The sequence below is a fragment of the Aulonocara sp. 'chitande type north' Nkhata Bay genome, linkage group LG10, assembly GCF_057382095.1.
Source record: "Aulonocara sp. 'chitande type north' Nkhata Bay isolate Kocher_YH1m ecotype deep benthic linkage group LG10, A_spYH_male_GT1.1, whole genome shotgun sequence".
Classification (NCBI taxonomy): domain Eukaryota; kingdom Metazoa; phylum Chordata; class Actinopteri; order Cichliformes; family Cichlidae; genus Aulonocara; species Aulonocara sp. 'chitande type north' Nkhata Bay.
In genome coordinates this window covers 15784392-15801368 of record NC_141353.1, presented here as the reverse complement: position 1 = coordinate 15801368, position 16977 = coordinate 15784392, and the positions used below count along the sequence as shown (strand labels likewise).

Here is a 16977-nt window from a genome sequence, read left to right as displayed (position 1 = left end):
CTGTACGCTGTACGTCCAATGGATGATGATCTGATTAGTCGACTAATCGCAAAAATAATCGGTGACTAGTCGACTATCAAAATAATCGTTTGTGGCAGCCCTACTGACATCCAGGCACAAACACACCTACACACACACACACACACACACAAAATTCAGATTCAACTCATCTGACCTGCGTAACTGAACAGTTTGAAACAACTGGAGCAAAAAGAGGAAACTTCCACATACTTAAATGACTGTTCTGCTACAAATAGAAATGAGAACATCTGACAAAGGAGCTCTTACACAAGCCATATAGTATTTAAAAGCAAGAACAACGAGGTACACACAGCAGGTAGCTGTGGACCTTTTTTTTAAATATCTGCACTGTGTGGTTTGTTGAGTAGATCACAGCTCGCAGAGTTGATATTTTTGTGAGTGTTTTGTGAATGTCACATGTGAGCTACATGACCAAGCTTGGCCTCAGCAAGACAAAGCTTTCATTCTGCACCATAGGAAGAGGAGATGACATCATGCTGTTCATACAAAGCCTCAGACATCCCGCTCTTTCTTTGCACTGGTTAATAATAAAAAAAGTGTCTATGCTAAGAGACCATTTCATTGTGTGTGCGACTAATAAGGAGTTATTCTTGTCCTTACTTTGAGTCTTTTAGAACAAGTTCTCCATGTTCTCAGAGTGATGCAATGCCTTGGTAGATCTGCAGCACAATTTGGCTCCAGCTAAATGTGGAAGAAGGGAAATGACACAACTAGGTAGAAAATGTTCTTTATATATACAAAAAACTGTTGATTTTGCATGAGGATATAAGGTTTTCAAGACAGAAGATTGATATTTCAGCTGTATTTGATGCGAGACAGGTGGCTATGTTGGCTTTAGTGATTTAAATAGGCGTGAGGTGCTATGTCAATTTGCTTAAACTATATCAACAGAGAGTCTAACCCTTTGTTTGCATAGCCTATTCACGCCAAACCTGATTAGGCCATGTTTTCTAACTAAGCAGGAATATTAGAATCCTAGAAAATAAGATATAAGTTTACATTATTTGAACATCAAGAAAGATCATTTATTGTTTTATTTTCTTTTATTGTTCCATGTCTGAGCTTAATCCTGTTATTATTATTATAATGAATTGAGGCCACTGTTGTCCCAGTTGTTTGGCAATAAATGCAATTTTCTTAAATACCTTGAGATGTCCTCTTTAAACTGGAAGTTGTGCTCTCCACGCCCTCCTCTGGTCAAATCTTTGCACTACAGCAAGTTGCACAGTGAGGTTGTGCTTCTTATGTAATGCACAGTTACAACAAATATGCATAGGGGCGACCGTGGCTCAGGGGGTTGGGAATCGCATCTGTAACCGGAAGGTCGCCGGTTCGATCCCTGGGCTCTCTGTCCTGGTCGTTGTGTCCCTGGGCAAGACACTTTACCCTACTTGCCTACTGGTGTTGGCCAGAGGGGCCGATGGCGCGATATGGCAGCCTCGCTTCTGTCAGTCTGCCCCAGGGCAGCTGTGGCTACAACTGTGGCTTGCCTCCACCAGTGTATGAATGTGAGAGTGAATGAATAGTGGTATTGTAAAGCGCTTTGGGTGCCTTGAAAAGCGCTATATAAATCCAATCCATTATTATTATTATTATAGATATGTACAAAATTGAATGCGTCACAAACAGCTGGACATTGCACGTCTTTACTGAACACATTCAGTGACCGTTCACTGTGTAGGGCAGTGATTCTGGCAACTCAGACCTCTAGTAGCAATAACCTGCATTTTCTTTACCTTCTTATTAATTATGAACATTAAGTGCCTAATAGTACTTTGACTTGACCGTTCCCATTTTTTTTAACAAGTGCATAAGATCGGGGTCCTGTGGTAATCACAGGAGGCCCAAACAAGGACATTTTGGTATTTTGTGTTGATGTGCAGTGCACTTTTCCTCCAGATATGATGTTAGAAATCATTTCCAAAAAGCAAAGCTTCCTTCCTTCGTCCTCTGAGATGAACATTTGCTTTTGGTTAATTATTTTCCACAGTTGTTTTTCCTGTTATCCTCAGGTTCAGCTTTTCATTTCTCTCAGATGTGCATGGCGTGCACTGCATAAGATCTTTGCAGACTGTTGTTACTAAATAATTTAGAGCAGGCCCAAGTTCCCTTCATTTGTACATAATTTGTCTTATTGTGAAACTGATAAACACTCTGCTCTCCTGACGTGCCTTTGAAGTCTTTTCCAGCTTTGTGCATATTTATGGTGCGGGAAATAATTATTTGATCCCCTGGTGAATTTGTAAGTTTGCTCACTTAAAAAGAAATAAACTAATACAAAATTAGAGACTGTTTAATTTTAATGGCAAGAAAAATAAATAAACCAAATAAACTAAACCAACTAAAAATCCAGAAAAAAACAAACAAAAAAACAATACATAGAAGTTAAGTTGGGCACCAGGGCCCTGTTTCAGGAAGCCGGTTTGGAAAACTCAGAGTGAAAAACGACACTCACGGTTGAGTAACCCCGAACTGTCCAACTCGGAATATTCCGTTTCAGAAAGGCTGATAACAATTAGTTCAGTCAACGCGGAGTTGCTTTAACCCCAAGTGAAGCGCGCGCACGAGGATACATAAAGCCCTGATAAGCGGAGCACAGATTAAGCGAGTCACCATGGAGACGGAGGGAAAGAAGGCGCGGTCAATGTATTTCACAGCGCTTGAGGCCGAAATTCTGATGGCAGCATATGCCGATAACATGCAAATTCCGCGGAAAAAAGTAACACAGCCACAGCTGCAAAAGCATGCATGGCAAAACATAGCCGACAGAGTCAATGCGTGAGTGTTAATTTAAACATTGATCGAGGGATTTCCACCCATTTAACACGTTATTTTATCATATGTTATTTTATTTGTTATTTTATACATTTTATTTTGTGATGTGATGTGAGCGCAGGTGCAACCCAACAGGCCCCAAACGTGCCTGGCAGCAAGTAAAAATGAAATATAAAAATATAGTCCAAACAGGTAAGGTGTAATTGTATTATGAGCCATAGTGCTTGGTCTGTTTGTCCCATGTAAATCAATTGCAGTTAGAGGCTACATTAATTTTCTTTCTGTAAGCACTTATTGAAATTATCTGAGCACATTACAAGTACATATTTGCTTACTCTGTATGCTCAAATGTGGCCCGTTATAGCCAACAGAAAAAAAGCGGAGGCCCGAAAAACAGGTGGGGGTCCTCCACCACCACCACTCACAGAGGCTGAGCAGTTGGCCCTCAGCCAAAACAGTGGGCGCCCTGTGGCCGAAGGCATCTCTGCGGGGACATCCTCTGAGTCAATAACCCCGCAAGACACAAGTGCCTACATAAGGGGTAAATTCAAAATAATACATGATGTGCATACATCCTTTCTTCACAGTCACCTTTGCAGTGCGACACATTCATTTGATAAACTCTTTACCATAATGAATTATTTTGTAGTGAAGTTATTTTCCGACTGATTTTGCCTTCCCTCAGCCTTGGTTGTCTTTGAGAGCATAATGACAATGAAGTGTAAGGTGCTTGGTATGTTTGTTAATTGCCATTTGGTCCCTTGTAAGTTATAAGTGACCTGTATAAACCTCATATTCTATCAGTTGATGGTGATGGTGTACTGCATCTGGTGCAGCCTCCTGTTGAGCCAGACCAACATGCAGTTGTGAGTAATACTCCACAGATTATATGAGTTTACAGTAGAACAGCAATGTTGTCTATTTCTTTACTACAGGAAAATAATGAAGAAACATTGACAGCTGTTACAGAGGAGGAAGCAACAGAGACACTTTATGAGGTTTACATCTTTTAATACTTTGTGTACAGGAAATACAGGCGACCAATAAAGCCAGTTGAACAAAAAATCTGTTTATTCTTCTTTCAACATGTTGAGGTGATGGGTCAAAGGAAATGATTGTGACATATGGTGTCTCTGACTGCTCTTCCATCTTGTATGTCCGTGGGAGGGTCAGGATGTTCATGGTTTGGATCACTGCTGATGTTTGGTTCAGAAGGACAGTGTTCTCCTCTAATTGTGGCAATGTTGTGAAGAATCACACATGCCACAATAATGTCACATGCCCTTTCTGGGGTGACCCTGAGTCTTTGCAGGCACTGGAACCGGGCCTTAAGCATTCCGATAGTCATTTCAATTCTGGCTCTTGTCCTGCAATTAGCCAGATTATATCGCTGCTGTGGGCCCGGTTCAGGGTCAGGGTAAGGGGTAAGCAAATAGGGTAAACATGGATACCCCCTATCACCAAGCAAGTAGCCAGTGAACTCTCCTAAGACAGAAGGATACACTTCAGTTCAAATGTCCCTGAAGCAATTGGTCTTTATATATTTTAAAGTATTCTCAACTCACCATGTCCAAATTTTGTGCTCAGTGTACATTCACGGAATATTTGTGAGTCATGGACAGAGCCTGGCCACTTGGCTTCCACATTTGTGATAATGTTGGCAGCATCACATATGATCTTCACAGTGCAGAGAACACAAATTAGCATCCATTACTATAATGAAATAATTTGTTAGTTTGACATGCTACAGGGAACTATGTACCTGTACATTAATGCTGTGGAAAGACTTCCTGTTCACATAGTCTCCTTCATTTACTGAAGGAGCAATGATTGGAATGTGAGTGCCATCTGTACAGCCAATCACGCCTGGGAACCCTGAAAATAAATGTGCAATTTAAGTAGTAGTCCAAGTATCACCACATCATACATTAAGTTTTGTTCATCCTGATACCTGCAATTTTGTGGCATCCCTCTTTGATAAATCTTGTGGGTCTGTGACCGGGGAACACCACAAACGAGTACAGGAGACGTTTCAGTGCAACTGTAACATTCCTGACTGCCCGACAGACGGTAGCCTTGGAAACGTGCTCAGCGTCACCAATATTATACAGAAAGCTCCCGTTTGCAAGAAACCGAAGTGCAATACAAATAATATGCAATGAACTGAGAGCATGTCCGCGATGTGTCACATGCGTAATATATGGCCTGAGGATGTTATCCAAATAAATTATAGATTGTGCTGAGAAACGGTAACGTTCGCACAGAAAATCATCAGGAAATGATAAAATGTCCAAACGCGCTCTGATCACTCTCTCCCGGCGGAGAGCTCTGCGGAGAATTTGGGCTTCACGATCTACTGGCTCTTCAAGGAAGTGGCACGCCATGTCCGACACTTCCTACTGTCAGGTTTCCGACAAAGGGGCGGAGACAGTCAGGGTTAGTTGTAGTAAACCTGCTAGGGGGCAGGTTAGCTCCACGGAGTGTGTCGTCATAGTGACTCACTCAGGCTGCAGCTGAACTCGCTTTGTGAAACCGAAAACCCAGAGTTTTCGTTAACTCAGGGTATACTTACTCAGTTTTTCCACTAAACCGGCTTCCTGAAACAGGGCCCAGGTCTGCACACATCTCAGGAAGGATTTTGGTCTACTTCTCTTTACAGAAACTTGAAGTCCTTTAGTTTTCTTAGCCAAGCTTCAGCTTCCTCCACAGATGTTCTATGGGACTGAGGTCTGCAGACTGGCCTGGCCACTCCATGATCTCATGACCTCTTTGGCCTTACCCATGAAGATTGAGTTTGGACTGGAATAAACTGATTCTATAGGAAGCTGTGCTTTATAAACATAAGTTAAGTTGAGATCAGAAGTATTGTGATCGATTGATTGTATTCTGTGTGGCAATGTGGGGGAGCCATAATTCTAGCTAAGACTCAGAATCTTTCATTCCATGCACACAAATCAAGAGTATCTAATAAATACAACATAAAAATATAAATGCATGCGTGTTTGAGTAATTGTTGATTGAACAGGTTAGTGGAAGGGGGACAAACGGATGTTCATTAATTGTTTACTTACTATTGTAACAACCCTGGCAAATGTACTTTTTCCCCCATTCTGTTTGTTTAAATTTTTTTATTGTATTGTACTGCCTTCCTGGAATAGGTGCATGCTGGGGGATGTGTCCTTCTGGAAATCTTTTCATAACCTTGGAATTTTGGGGGAGGTATTTGATATTTTCTCTCTCTTCATTAAAATAGAATTACCATAAAAAATATTGACATAATTTCTAAGTTCTGATAAATGAATCACTCTTTCCTTCTGGCTTTCCAAGCAGACAGTTTTTTTTTTTTTTTTTTTATTGCTCCATTTAGAGTAACTTGTCTATAACCCATACCTCCACTCTCACAGCCTTATTTGACACACTTCCTTTTTGGAAATAAACAACTCATTAATCTGAAGGTTTTAGAATTTTTCAGCCAGTAAATGATAAAAGAGTGTTTTTAGTAAAGATGAGAAAACTGGTTTTGTATTATTAGTTTAGCCAGACTGTATTTTTTATATTAAAACAGAGAAATACCTTTTCCCCATAAATTAAACAATACAGTATATTGTACAAGATGATCCCAAACTGTATTTTAAACACTGAAACACAAAATCATAAAACTGTTCATAAGAGAAAATATTTTTATTACGTTGTCTAAAGAGAAAATACCATTTCAAGTCAAATTGTATCCCTTTTCTTCTTCAGAAATCCCATAATCCAAAACAAAATTCTAAACACAAAAACTACACAATAAAACTACTTTGAATTTCAAAGTATAAACTGAATTCAAGAGAATTTAAGTTTAAGGTTCTTAATGCTACAATATCACAACATGATTTTGTCAGTCCTGATCAAGTTACAGTTGAAAATGTAACTACTTCAAATGTTTCAGTCATATAAAATAAAAGATTTTAAACCACAGTACATATAAAAACAAACAAACATACATAACATTCATCAAGGAGTGGAAATAGAACTACAATAACAGACAGTATGGCCACCAACACAGAGAACTTGTATTCATAATGGCTACAACACACCGCAGATTTAAAGAGTAGTTGGTTCATGAGCAGTGCAAGAATTCTCTCTCACACACACACACACACACACACACACTTCATTGCGACCTGTAACTCACAATCGTGTAACAGCAGAAGTAATCTATATCCCAGTATAGTTACTAATATTGCTCATTGAAAAAGATACAAATAAGAACATATCTTAATAGCAAGTTCACAGCTATACTACCTTGCGTTCAAATAAAAAAAACATGACAAATTTGTGTATCAAACAATGCAATGATCAAAGCACGTATGCAATTTGCTCCAGTCTGAGATGCCAGTAAATAATAATAATAAATAATCCACCACCCAACATTTTCTACTAGATAAAAATCATGTTAGTCGTTATAAGAACCATGCTGCATCACAAAACATGGCTCATGGGGCTAATTTTGTAGTTGTGTGTATTAATGCAGCAAATCTGTTTTTCATAGCAATTTTAATGTAGGATGATTTACTGTGATCCTAGAGGAGCTTACAGTGTGCACTAAAAACACTACTTAAGCATAGTTGACCTTCTAATTGACCAATATTCACAGTATTATGGTGTGAAAATGCACAGGTTTCATCAATAGCAATCGTGATAATAAGGCAGCTTACTGTCCTATACTTGTTTTCAGAATGACTGGTATAATTAACTCTTTGAATTCCTTTATTACATCACCCTGTTTTTTTTTTCCTAACTCCTAACTCTTAAGTCCTTTCATTTTCAAAATGACATATCTGAATGGAATCCTTTATATATTATTGCATGAGATTTTAATCTTTCTGCTTAATCTGATGTAGTAGTGGTGAAAAAGACGATTATCATGCTGCACTTAAAGTGGTTGTTTACCACTCACTGAACAAAGCAAGCATAAAAAGCATACAAACGCTAGAATACTGCTGCCAAATTTAGAATAAGGAAGACCTTAGATAGCATCATTACTATGATTACTGTGATTTTACTAACATTCCAAACATGTCCTTGTTTTTGCTAGAAAAGTGAGAAACCAAGTGTTGAATCCCATAAATACAGGTGTAATTTATCTATAAACAACTAAATGATGATTTAAATGTGTGCTGTTTATTAGGCACTTTGTGCTTTTGTATTCAAATTACTTTTTAAGTAGTAATTTAAGCTAGTTTGTAGTTTGGGGATGTATCAAAATTAATAATACAGCTTTAGTGCACATTACATTCATAATCCAATAATCAACCGCTATCAGACTTGAACACTAACTGTGTCAGATGTCTTCTCAGTTATCTGACTCATGAGCCAGTTGCTCAAGTTAAAGTTAAAGCTGGGGGAAAATATACTGTGACGTGCTGGGTTAGTGGAGTGGAAAAACAGAAGCAAACATCTAAGAGGTGTTAGATTGAGATGCATGTCAAAAAAAATCATAACAATCGTAACTGCCAAACTGTAACTGTAGGAAGAGTTATATGATATTGCACTCATAATAAAAACACAAGATACACTCTGTTAACAAATGTTAAGGCAGGAACGTAAATTAATCAATGTTTGGCAGCTGAAGCCCTATCAAAATATTTGAAATTGCCAGGTAGGGTGAGGCAGAGCTGCAGATAAGAAAAGAGGTTTATCCAGCAGTAGCAGCACATTATAAGCCATCAGTTTGTTTTCTGTGGTTTACTTTACTTGCACCCCTCCTCTCCACTGCTGCACTGTGTATGTGTCTCTGCTGAGCTCGGCTTGTATTACAGAGACACGGATAAAGCAGAGGGTAGGCCAGACAGGTGAAGAAAGTGTTCCTCGAATTGATGGGAACTTATTACATGTAATAAATGTGTAATAAATATCAATGACTGTAAATCCATCTACACAGTTTAGTTTAGTTTAACCAGAACCAAGCAGTTATCCAGTGTGCTCCTGGCACTGTCAATACTGATGTCCGCCATGATATTTTCTCTCCCCTAAGCATTTGTTTTTACTCTGCTTCTTAACATGACAGACTGTAGAGGTGTGGACCCGAGTCGGGTCTCTCACAAGAGCAGAGTTGAGGAATGCTCATAAATCAAGAGTTAGCCAACTGCCAACCTAGCAGCCAACTGTGAAATGCCGGGGTCGGGACTAAGTTGCATATTTATAGTAGATAAGCTCATAAAGGTTGATGAGGAAAATGTGTAGTTAGCCATTGTAAGGCACAAAGATTATTTAAATGGAGAAAGAAAAATGTGCACCGATTTTAACTATCATATATGACTTTTTAATGCTTTAGACCATTTCAAATGAGGGATTTGGATACTTTTCTGACAAAAGCTAAACTTTCCTTGTCAGAAAAATCTTTTGGTTTTTTTGCATGCTGGTAACACCATGAAGATTGGACGTAACTCAAATGTTTCAGCTAACTCTGAATGCAGCTGCTGGTTTAATTTGATTCTAGTATTTAAACTAAATCAAAACAATGTGCATTTTGCATGCTCAACATATTGTCTTCTGCATGTGTAGCAGTTTTCCTGCACTCTGGTATCTGTAAATATAGCAAAGTATTTTTGGTCACAGGAAGGCTTTCTATTTAAGACTTCAACTTAATGGCTTGCCAATGTCCACAGTAACATTCACATAGAGAGGCATCCTCTCAACTGATAAAGTCTTATATGAGCAGCTGTTGAGTCCATCTTTCCTCCATGACTGTGGTGTTCGACCCAACAACCTCATCCTGAAAAGCACAAATCCATACTATGAAATGACCTGTAACATGCTACACACACGTTATTGCCATCTCTACACTACTGACCTGTCCCGGTTTACTTCATTGCCACTGTCTCGTTTGTGAAACACCATCGTGTAGCGAGCTACGTCAGCGGGCGGCCGAACGATCTTCATTTTCTGTAGCTCAACCCTGCATGAGACAAAAACATGCATGCTGAATGAATACGTACTACCAGCAATGTTTAAAATGTAGTCATGTTTTCACTTATTCATGCCTCACCTGATGCGAAGGTCATCATCTTCTCCACCCCAGCCCCAGTATGCATTTGAAAACCCATTCACTTTAAAAAACTGGTCTCTGCTTAAGGCAGTGACTCCTCCAAAGTAGCCTTTATAACGCAGCCTGAAAGTGAACAAACATGAGAAAAAAATTAAAGACAATAAAACCTCTGAATGTATCATCATAGGAAAGAGAATGGCACATGTGGAAAAACAAAGCATTGCTTTTTTCCATGACTCTTCATGACTTACAGTAAATTTCCTCTTAGTCATTCTTACCTGTATCCCGTTACATTGCGGCCAACCACCAAGTGTTTGGGCTGCATGTCACAAACATATAAATTATGATCATTTTCAGGTACCAGGTCCACATCATGGAAGATGAAGCAATCCCAGTTGTAGTCTTTTAGTGCCTCCAAGTATCCAATATTTAGTAACTTGGCACGATTAAAAGTTACATCACCAGCCTTTAAAAAAGAAAAAAAGAAAGTACAAAGATTACAACATGCAAGACACTGTGGAAAGTTCAGAGCTTGTTGCAGATGTCTGTGTTCTCCTGGTGTATGTGATGGGCTGCATTACTCACTGCAAAGAAAAAAAAAAAAAAGGCTTTTACATGTAAAAGTGATTAGGGACAAAGTATGATTTAATGCTGCATATCTTTCTCTATCAAGAATAAAGCTATTCATTACTGAAAGTCACCCTGAAAGTGCCAAAAAAAATGTGTTCCTCTAGTCCAGTTTTGGGTTCCTCCTGTACAGAAGCCATAAGGTGGGTGAATTCATTTCATATCTAGGGCTACAATAATTCACTGACTAACTCAAATAACTCCATCCATCCACTTTCCTCCGCATATCAAATACAGTGATCCGGGGGGGTGGAGTCTATTCCCAGCTACCATAGAGCAAGAGGCAGGGTACATTACTGGACAGCTCGGCAGTCTGATGCAGAGCTATCATAGAGAGACAGATGACCAGTCACACCCACATTCAAATCTGTAGTTAAATTAGAAACACCAATTCACCTAACCCCACTAACTGTGGAGTGTAAGAGGAAGCTGGAACACAGAGGGTTAGTGTTAGGCTGAACAACAGAAACTTTGCTCATAAAGCCCCCGGCCAGATGGTGGTTTGAATTGAGGGCCTTCATGTTGTGAGGAAACAGTGTTAACCACTGTGCTGTCCAACTCCAGCTCGAACTTAATCATATAAAAAAAAATAAAAAGAAAGAAAAACCCCATACATAGGCCATAAAATTTTAATCCACTGAGTGGGACTATTAAGTTGGACAGTGAACTATTATTAGCATTGATAAGATTAACATCTTTACTTATTCTTAACTTCTCCGCAAGAAACTTTGGAGACATGAGAGAACAGATCAAATCTGACATACTTGCTTTTCCTGTTTGCAGTCACTACATACATGCAGACACACCCACCAAATCTATGTCAAGATGCCAGTCCCTTTTGGAGGACTTTTAATGGAATCAGTTAACAAACACTACAGCTTGCTGTGTGGTACTGACTGTCCAAGAGGTTTGTGCTTCAGTTTTAGTGATTGAAATTCTAGTACTTTACTAACAGGGGTGCCTGTAGTATTTTTTTTATTGGGATGGGCACATGGGGCCATTCGGCTGGCACATCAAAAACAGAATTTCCAGTTTAACTATGCTGTTGTCAAATATAGGTTACTTGAAAAATATGGCAAAAAGAGAGAGAGAGAAAAAAAGAATAAAAAAAAGAATATGGCTCGTTAGTTTCTTGCTATTAAAAGTGGATATCACTGAAAATAGGTACATATGAAAGCAGAGCTGAGAATCATTAAAGCCATGAGCAGAGGCAGTTTAAGATTCACTCTGCCAGTTAAGTTCAAGAGCTAAATTAAAGTTAACTCCAAATAAAAGTATTAGATCATGTAAGAGTGTGAACTGTTGCCTGTTGGTTTTTCAGAACACAGTTCCTTCAGTGTTACCGGTTATACTTTTCCTTTATAGTGTTACAAAGTAACACTATGTATGTAACCAGGAAGTTTCAACAGCTTTATGCAAAATAAAACAGAAATGTCTGTTCCACAAGCATAAGAACTGAATTAGCATGACCTTATATAAAAACTGTGCACAAAGGTGACAAATACCTGCTGGATGACATAAATGGCATAGTGTAGTTGCTGTCTCTGCAAGAAGGGGTGCAAGTGATGCAGGAGGTAGAGGAGGTGTCGCTCTCGGTTGCGATGAGGGATGAGGATTGCTACACTCTGCCTCGCTGTGCAATCCGAGGGCTCATACTCGCCTTCATTTACTTCTTTGTTGTCTTTCTCTACATCCTTCAGTTTCAGAGACGACTCAAAGGACAGTTTCACAGCCCCCACTAGAGAAACAACATTCACATTAGGGCTGCACGATTAATCGTTAGAAAATGGCGATCTCGATTCATACTTATGTGCGATCTCATTTCCAAATGACAACGATTTAAAAAAAAAAAGAAAGAAAGAAAAAAAGACGACGACGACTGTACCGCGTTTTGATCCGGGGCGTAATCTGCATGAAAACAAGCGCTCACTCTTCCTGCTCAACAAATGACAAGCCTTATACCACGTGATACAGAAGCTGTGCCATGTGATGCTAAAATTAGCAGGGAAAAAACAACGGAGAGCACGTCAGGGATGACGAGAAAGTGACAGGAGAAAATCCGTTCCGGTCAACCACCCAAATATCAATATCGGGAACCTTATACAGCGCTTCCCTATACACGTCGAACTCCCGCAGGCACAAAGAAATTACGGAGGCTATTACTTATCACCTGACCAAAGATATGGCTCCCATCAACACTGTGCTAAACGAGGGATTTAGGAAAATGATCAACACCCTAGACAAACGCTACACAGTGCCGTCCCGCAACTATTTTTCTATTGTTGCACTACCTGCTCTATACACGCAGTGTCGAGCAACGGTGGAGACGGAATTTCAAGCAGTACAACAACAAAACGTGAGACATTTATTGTTTTTATGTTCAGTCTCAACTGTTACGAAGTTGATGTGCAGTTAATAAGTGCAATAAATATTTATACTGGAAAAGAAAATCGTGAGAGAATCGTGATCTCAATTCTAAGCCAAAAAATCGTGATTCTCATTTTATGCAAAATCGTGCAGCCCTAATTCACATGTTTAACAGTGAACATTTGTTTTAATGTGTATTAACACTTGTTAACAAACTAACATAAACAAACTAACATAAAGGGTTGATTGATGGATTCCTTGAGTTACATGGTAGTTCTTTCATCTATACAAAGGCATCTAAATAGCATTTTGTTCTATACTTACTCAGCAATGGTGACTCCTGAGGGCACTTGGTTTTTTGTGGTGGTGTATTTATTTCATTAGCTGCTTCTATCTGCAAGTCGACCTCGTTCCTCTGACTCTCTTCTTTGACATGAGTTTGTTGAGTGCCGGGGTAATGCCAGATAGGTTTCACCATCTCTCTTGAAAATATTGCTATCCATGCCAGTACTGACAGCACAAGAATCAGCAGTATGACGTACTTGCTCTTGCGTGAAATCTTCCTCGAACTTGAACAATAGCCCATGGCTATGTGACTTTGCTGATGTGAAGGCAGAAAAAGTGAATGTAGATTCTGTAAGCTATAGTTTACACTACTTCTTTCACAAAGAACGTTTCAGCAAAAACAGTGACAGCCATAGAGTCGCTGACCAGTCATCCCATGCTGATGAGACATGCTCCTTGACTATATAGAAACTAATTATTATAGTCACTATAATATAGAGCAAGCACTTATTTGTGAAATTCCATTGGTGAATCAGAAAACTCCACTTTTAGACGGGGGGCCATAAGCTTGGGCACTCCACCAACTGGGAATAGATGAACAGAAAATAAAAATGTTAGAACCAAAAAAAGGGTGCATTTTTGCTTGGAAACATGCAACACATTTTGAGGGCAGGTTTTAGCTAACAATATGTGACACATTAGCAGGAAAAGCCACATTAAGGAACCAGCTTACCGTGTTACTTGAACTGATACGTGTACTTTCTGAACCTGTACTACCACTTGAGCAGATTATTGCTCAGATGGTAGTTTCGCTGGTAAAGTATTCATTACAGAAAATGACTGCATAATAAAACAAACTATCCCGTTTCAAAAACAGAAAATGCCCGAAGATATAGAAACAGCTGATAAGTTGATCAAAACTGTGGACTGCTTGTTAATAGAAGTAATTTTCTTTAGATCCTCCTGAGAACCGAGGGGGAAAAAAAGCTGAACTTTTTTTGTGATTACCTTCCTCTTTCGAACTAAAAGAGCCCAGCCAAAAACACGAGAGACCAATTGAAAGTACATCAGGATTTAGTAGGGTATCTCAAATAAGTCAAAAGACATAGACCAAAAACAAATGTCCATTACAGAGGAGATTAATGAATGGGCTTTTTTTTCTAGGTCTCCTATTTAAACCAAAAACATGTAAAACAGAGTAACACTCCAGTTTCATTGACATACTACTATAATAATACACTCTCTCCATTAAACCAAACACAGATGCCATCAGCTGACATAACAATTAACGCTAACTCTTTTTCCGTTAACATTATTATAACTTTTTAACTCACAACCAGCGACAAACAAAACACATGAAAGCCATTATGCTATTGCTAGCATGGTTGTCCTCTCTTGGGATGCTAGCAGGATCGTTAGCAGGAAAGCGTTTTACAATTTAAATATTAATGTTCTGCCATTTTTAGTAAGATTTCTCTGAGTTAATTTTGAGAACACAGTCAAGCTAACGTCGACTAGTTCGTCCATAACACGAGGTGCAGATCAACGAAACAGTACCTTTTTGTTTTCCTTATACTTGTGCCAGCTCCTCTCTCTTTTGACTGCAGTCCTTTTTATGATTGCAGAAGCTCACAACTTACACGTTGATGCCCTCACATAAACGCCACCTGTAGTTATAGCTTACCTGCTAGCTAGCTGACGAATGCGGATATAACGGCTATTAAAAATAAAACATTAGCATTAAAAGAGACACGTGTCTTGGAAGCCGAGTACAGTCTGGCCTTATTTCAATTTAGCGCAAAACACCAATTTCCTTACCTGATACTTAAGTAGCCTTTCATAGACTACAACATCGCTGTAATTAGCCCGTCTACAAGCCCACCAGTCAAGTAAACGTAAATTAGTAAGGACTTCCGTTCCACGCATTTCATAATAAAGTTTTACCTTTTAGACCTTGAAGAGATCTCGGGGGGCGGGGGTTTAACGGTTATATTATTTATTATGAGTAAATCTTCTTTAATTTCTGCTTTTTATATTATTCGCTTATGCCTCATAAACGCCGTTTTTCTGTTGAGGCAGAAAGTATGCGAGTTGACGATGATGATGTGCGTCACATAAATACTTCCGGTGTGAAAATTTCAAAATTGAAGTTTGCGATCTGTTGATGACACCAAAAACTACTGGCGGACAAAACTCACGGATACATTTTTAACTGTTGTTACGTTAGTATATAAATTTTCACTACTATGCAGTCATTGCTCTACCCACAGTGCTTCTGATTCTGCTCATATTTCTAAAAATAAAAAAAAAAGCAGAAGAATCTCTAACAAGATTAAAAGGTTTTATCTTATCTTTATTCCCACTTAAGATGTCTTATAAATGACTTTAGCTTAATTTGTGTCTATTCTACCTATGCAAATCGGTATAAATTGACTATAATATGGACTTGTTTATTTATTTGAATTTGGATTTTGTACTCGGGGTTTTTAATTTGTTTCTATTTGTTGTTGTTGTTGTTGTTTTTGCTAATTCTGAGCATTGATGGAGAGTCATAAGTAAACAGCTTGTAGAAAAGCTAAATGCAACAGCACTACAGCCTTTGAAAGTTTGCTTTCCAGTCTTTTCTCTTTCCACGTTTAATTTTGTGAGATTTTTATGTGAATAAAATATGAAAGATTTAGCTTAAATAAACTTTGTGAAAGGGTAAATTTCTACTCCACTGTAGTTAAAATTCAATCAAATTTCCTATTTCCACTTGCAGGTGTGCCAGTGTTTTCCATTTGAATAATTACAGTACTTTGACAAAACCCTCTCCTTTTTCAGCTAGGGCAAGCTTTGACAGATGTGCACAGCATGCAATGCTTCCTGGTTATTTTGCTCAGTCTATGGTTCATCCCACCCTAGAGTTCAGATGTCAGCAACATGCTGGTCGTGCTGCAGAGCTATATTTGAGCCTCTACAGATAAAGCTCGTTTCTTCCTGTCAACAGAGGAGTTGGTTGTCCAGCTGCACCTCAGTCAGTTTCAGGTCGAGTGTGGTCCTGGATAACTGAGCACGCTGACCTCTTATTGAGACATGTGGGAGGTCTGGTGCTTGTGAGATGCCCTTTTACCTTATTTTTGTAACATAGTGTACATGTATTATATTATATTAATATGCTATTACATAGCTCGTGGGATTTTATTATATTTTGAGACTTGGATGTGGGGTTGTGGTTTTGACTTCAGTTGTAGAGGGCACTGAAACAATAGATGTCACTACTTTTCAGAGGAATATTTCCTTGGCTGCGTTCCTAGATGGTGGTGTTGAGCTATAAATTTTCCAAGTCTTGGCTTTCATGTTCACACAGTGTGGGCTATATAATTTCTGTTTTAATTAGTCATAAAATATGACTGGACTTTCATCTAAGTCAGAAAAATAGACAACGTCAGTGTACTGACACTAATAATATGTAAACCATCGTGGCTATCTCCGCCTTTATTAAATACACACATTAAACATTCACAACAGGAGAATTAAAGAAACAATTTCATTTCATAACTGGCCAAACATCCATTAACAGTATTCATTTGAAACATGCACTTCCTTCTGGTGTAGCTCAGACTTGATGAACTGACAAGAGACATTTTTGACTATATATTCAGATTGAACTGCTGAAACTCAACTATATTGTGGTTTGTCATTTACTGACCAGTTGAGGTCATTCCAAAGTAATAATTTTGATTAAATGTGGGGTACTCTAAAAAACTGGATTTGTCCTTTTTTAATGTCTCCCTGTATTCATTTCTTTTAAGGGTTGTAAATGTAATTTGTTGTATTGAGTTTCAGGAGATTCTGCACCATCAAAG

General features: G+C 38.7%; 1 protein-coding gene and 1 long non-coding RNA gene across 3 annotated transcripts; both read right to left on the bottom strand.

The window, feature by feature from the left end:
• Positions 1–2448: 2448 nt before the first annotated feature.
• On the bottom strand, positions 2449–5258 carry LOC147320514 (uncharacterized). The gene is made up of 3 exons (XR_015131152.1): positions 4580–5258; positions 4383–4494; positions 2449–4302 (listed from the first exon to the last, which is right to left on the bottom strand). It is a non-coding gene; the product is annotated as an uncharacterized LOC147320514 (long non-coding RNA).
• Positions 5259–5967: 709 nt separating this feature from the next.
• On the bottom strand, positions 5968–15064 carry b4galt4 (UDP-Gal:betaGlcNAc beta 1,4- galactosyltransferase, polypeptide 4). 2 transcript variants are annotated; one of them, XM_086308573.1, is made up of 7 exons: positions 14948–15064; positions 13169–13713; positions 11983–12215; positions 10129–10316; positions 9851–9973; positions 9656–9760; positions 5968–9577 (listed from the first exon to the last, which is right to left on the bottom strand). In XM_086308573.1, the coding sequence occupies exons 2-7, from the start codon at positions 13428–13430 to the stop codon at positions 9442–9444; spliced, it is 1047 nt and encodes a 348-aa protein (XP_086164699.1). In that variant the 5' UTR covers positions 13431–13713; positions 14948–15064; the 3' UTR covers positions 5968–9441. The 2 variants fall into 2 exon arrangements, with proteins under 2 accessions (XP_086164699.1, XP_086164700.1); XM_086308574.1 differs by lacking the exon at positions 14948–15064 and adding an exon at positions 14687–14939.
• Between the last annotated feature and the right edge of the window lie 1913 nt (positions 15065–16977).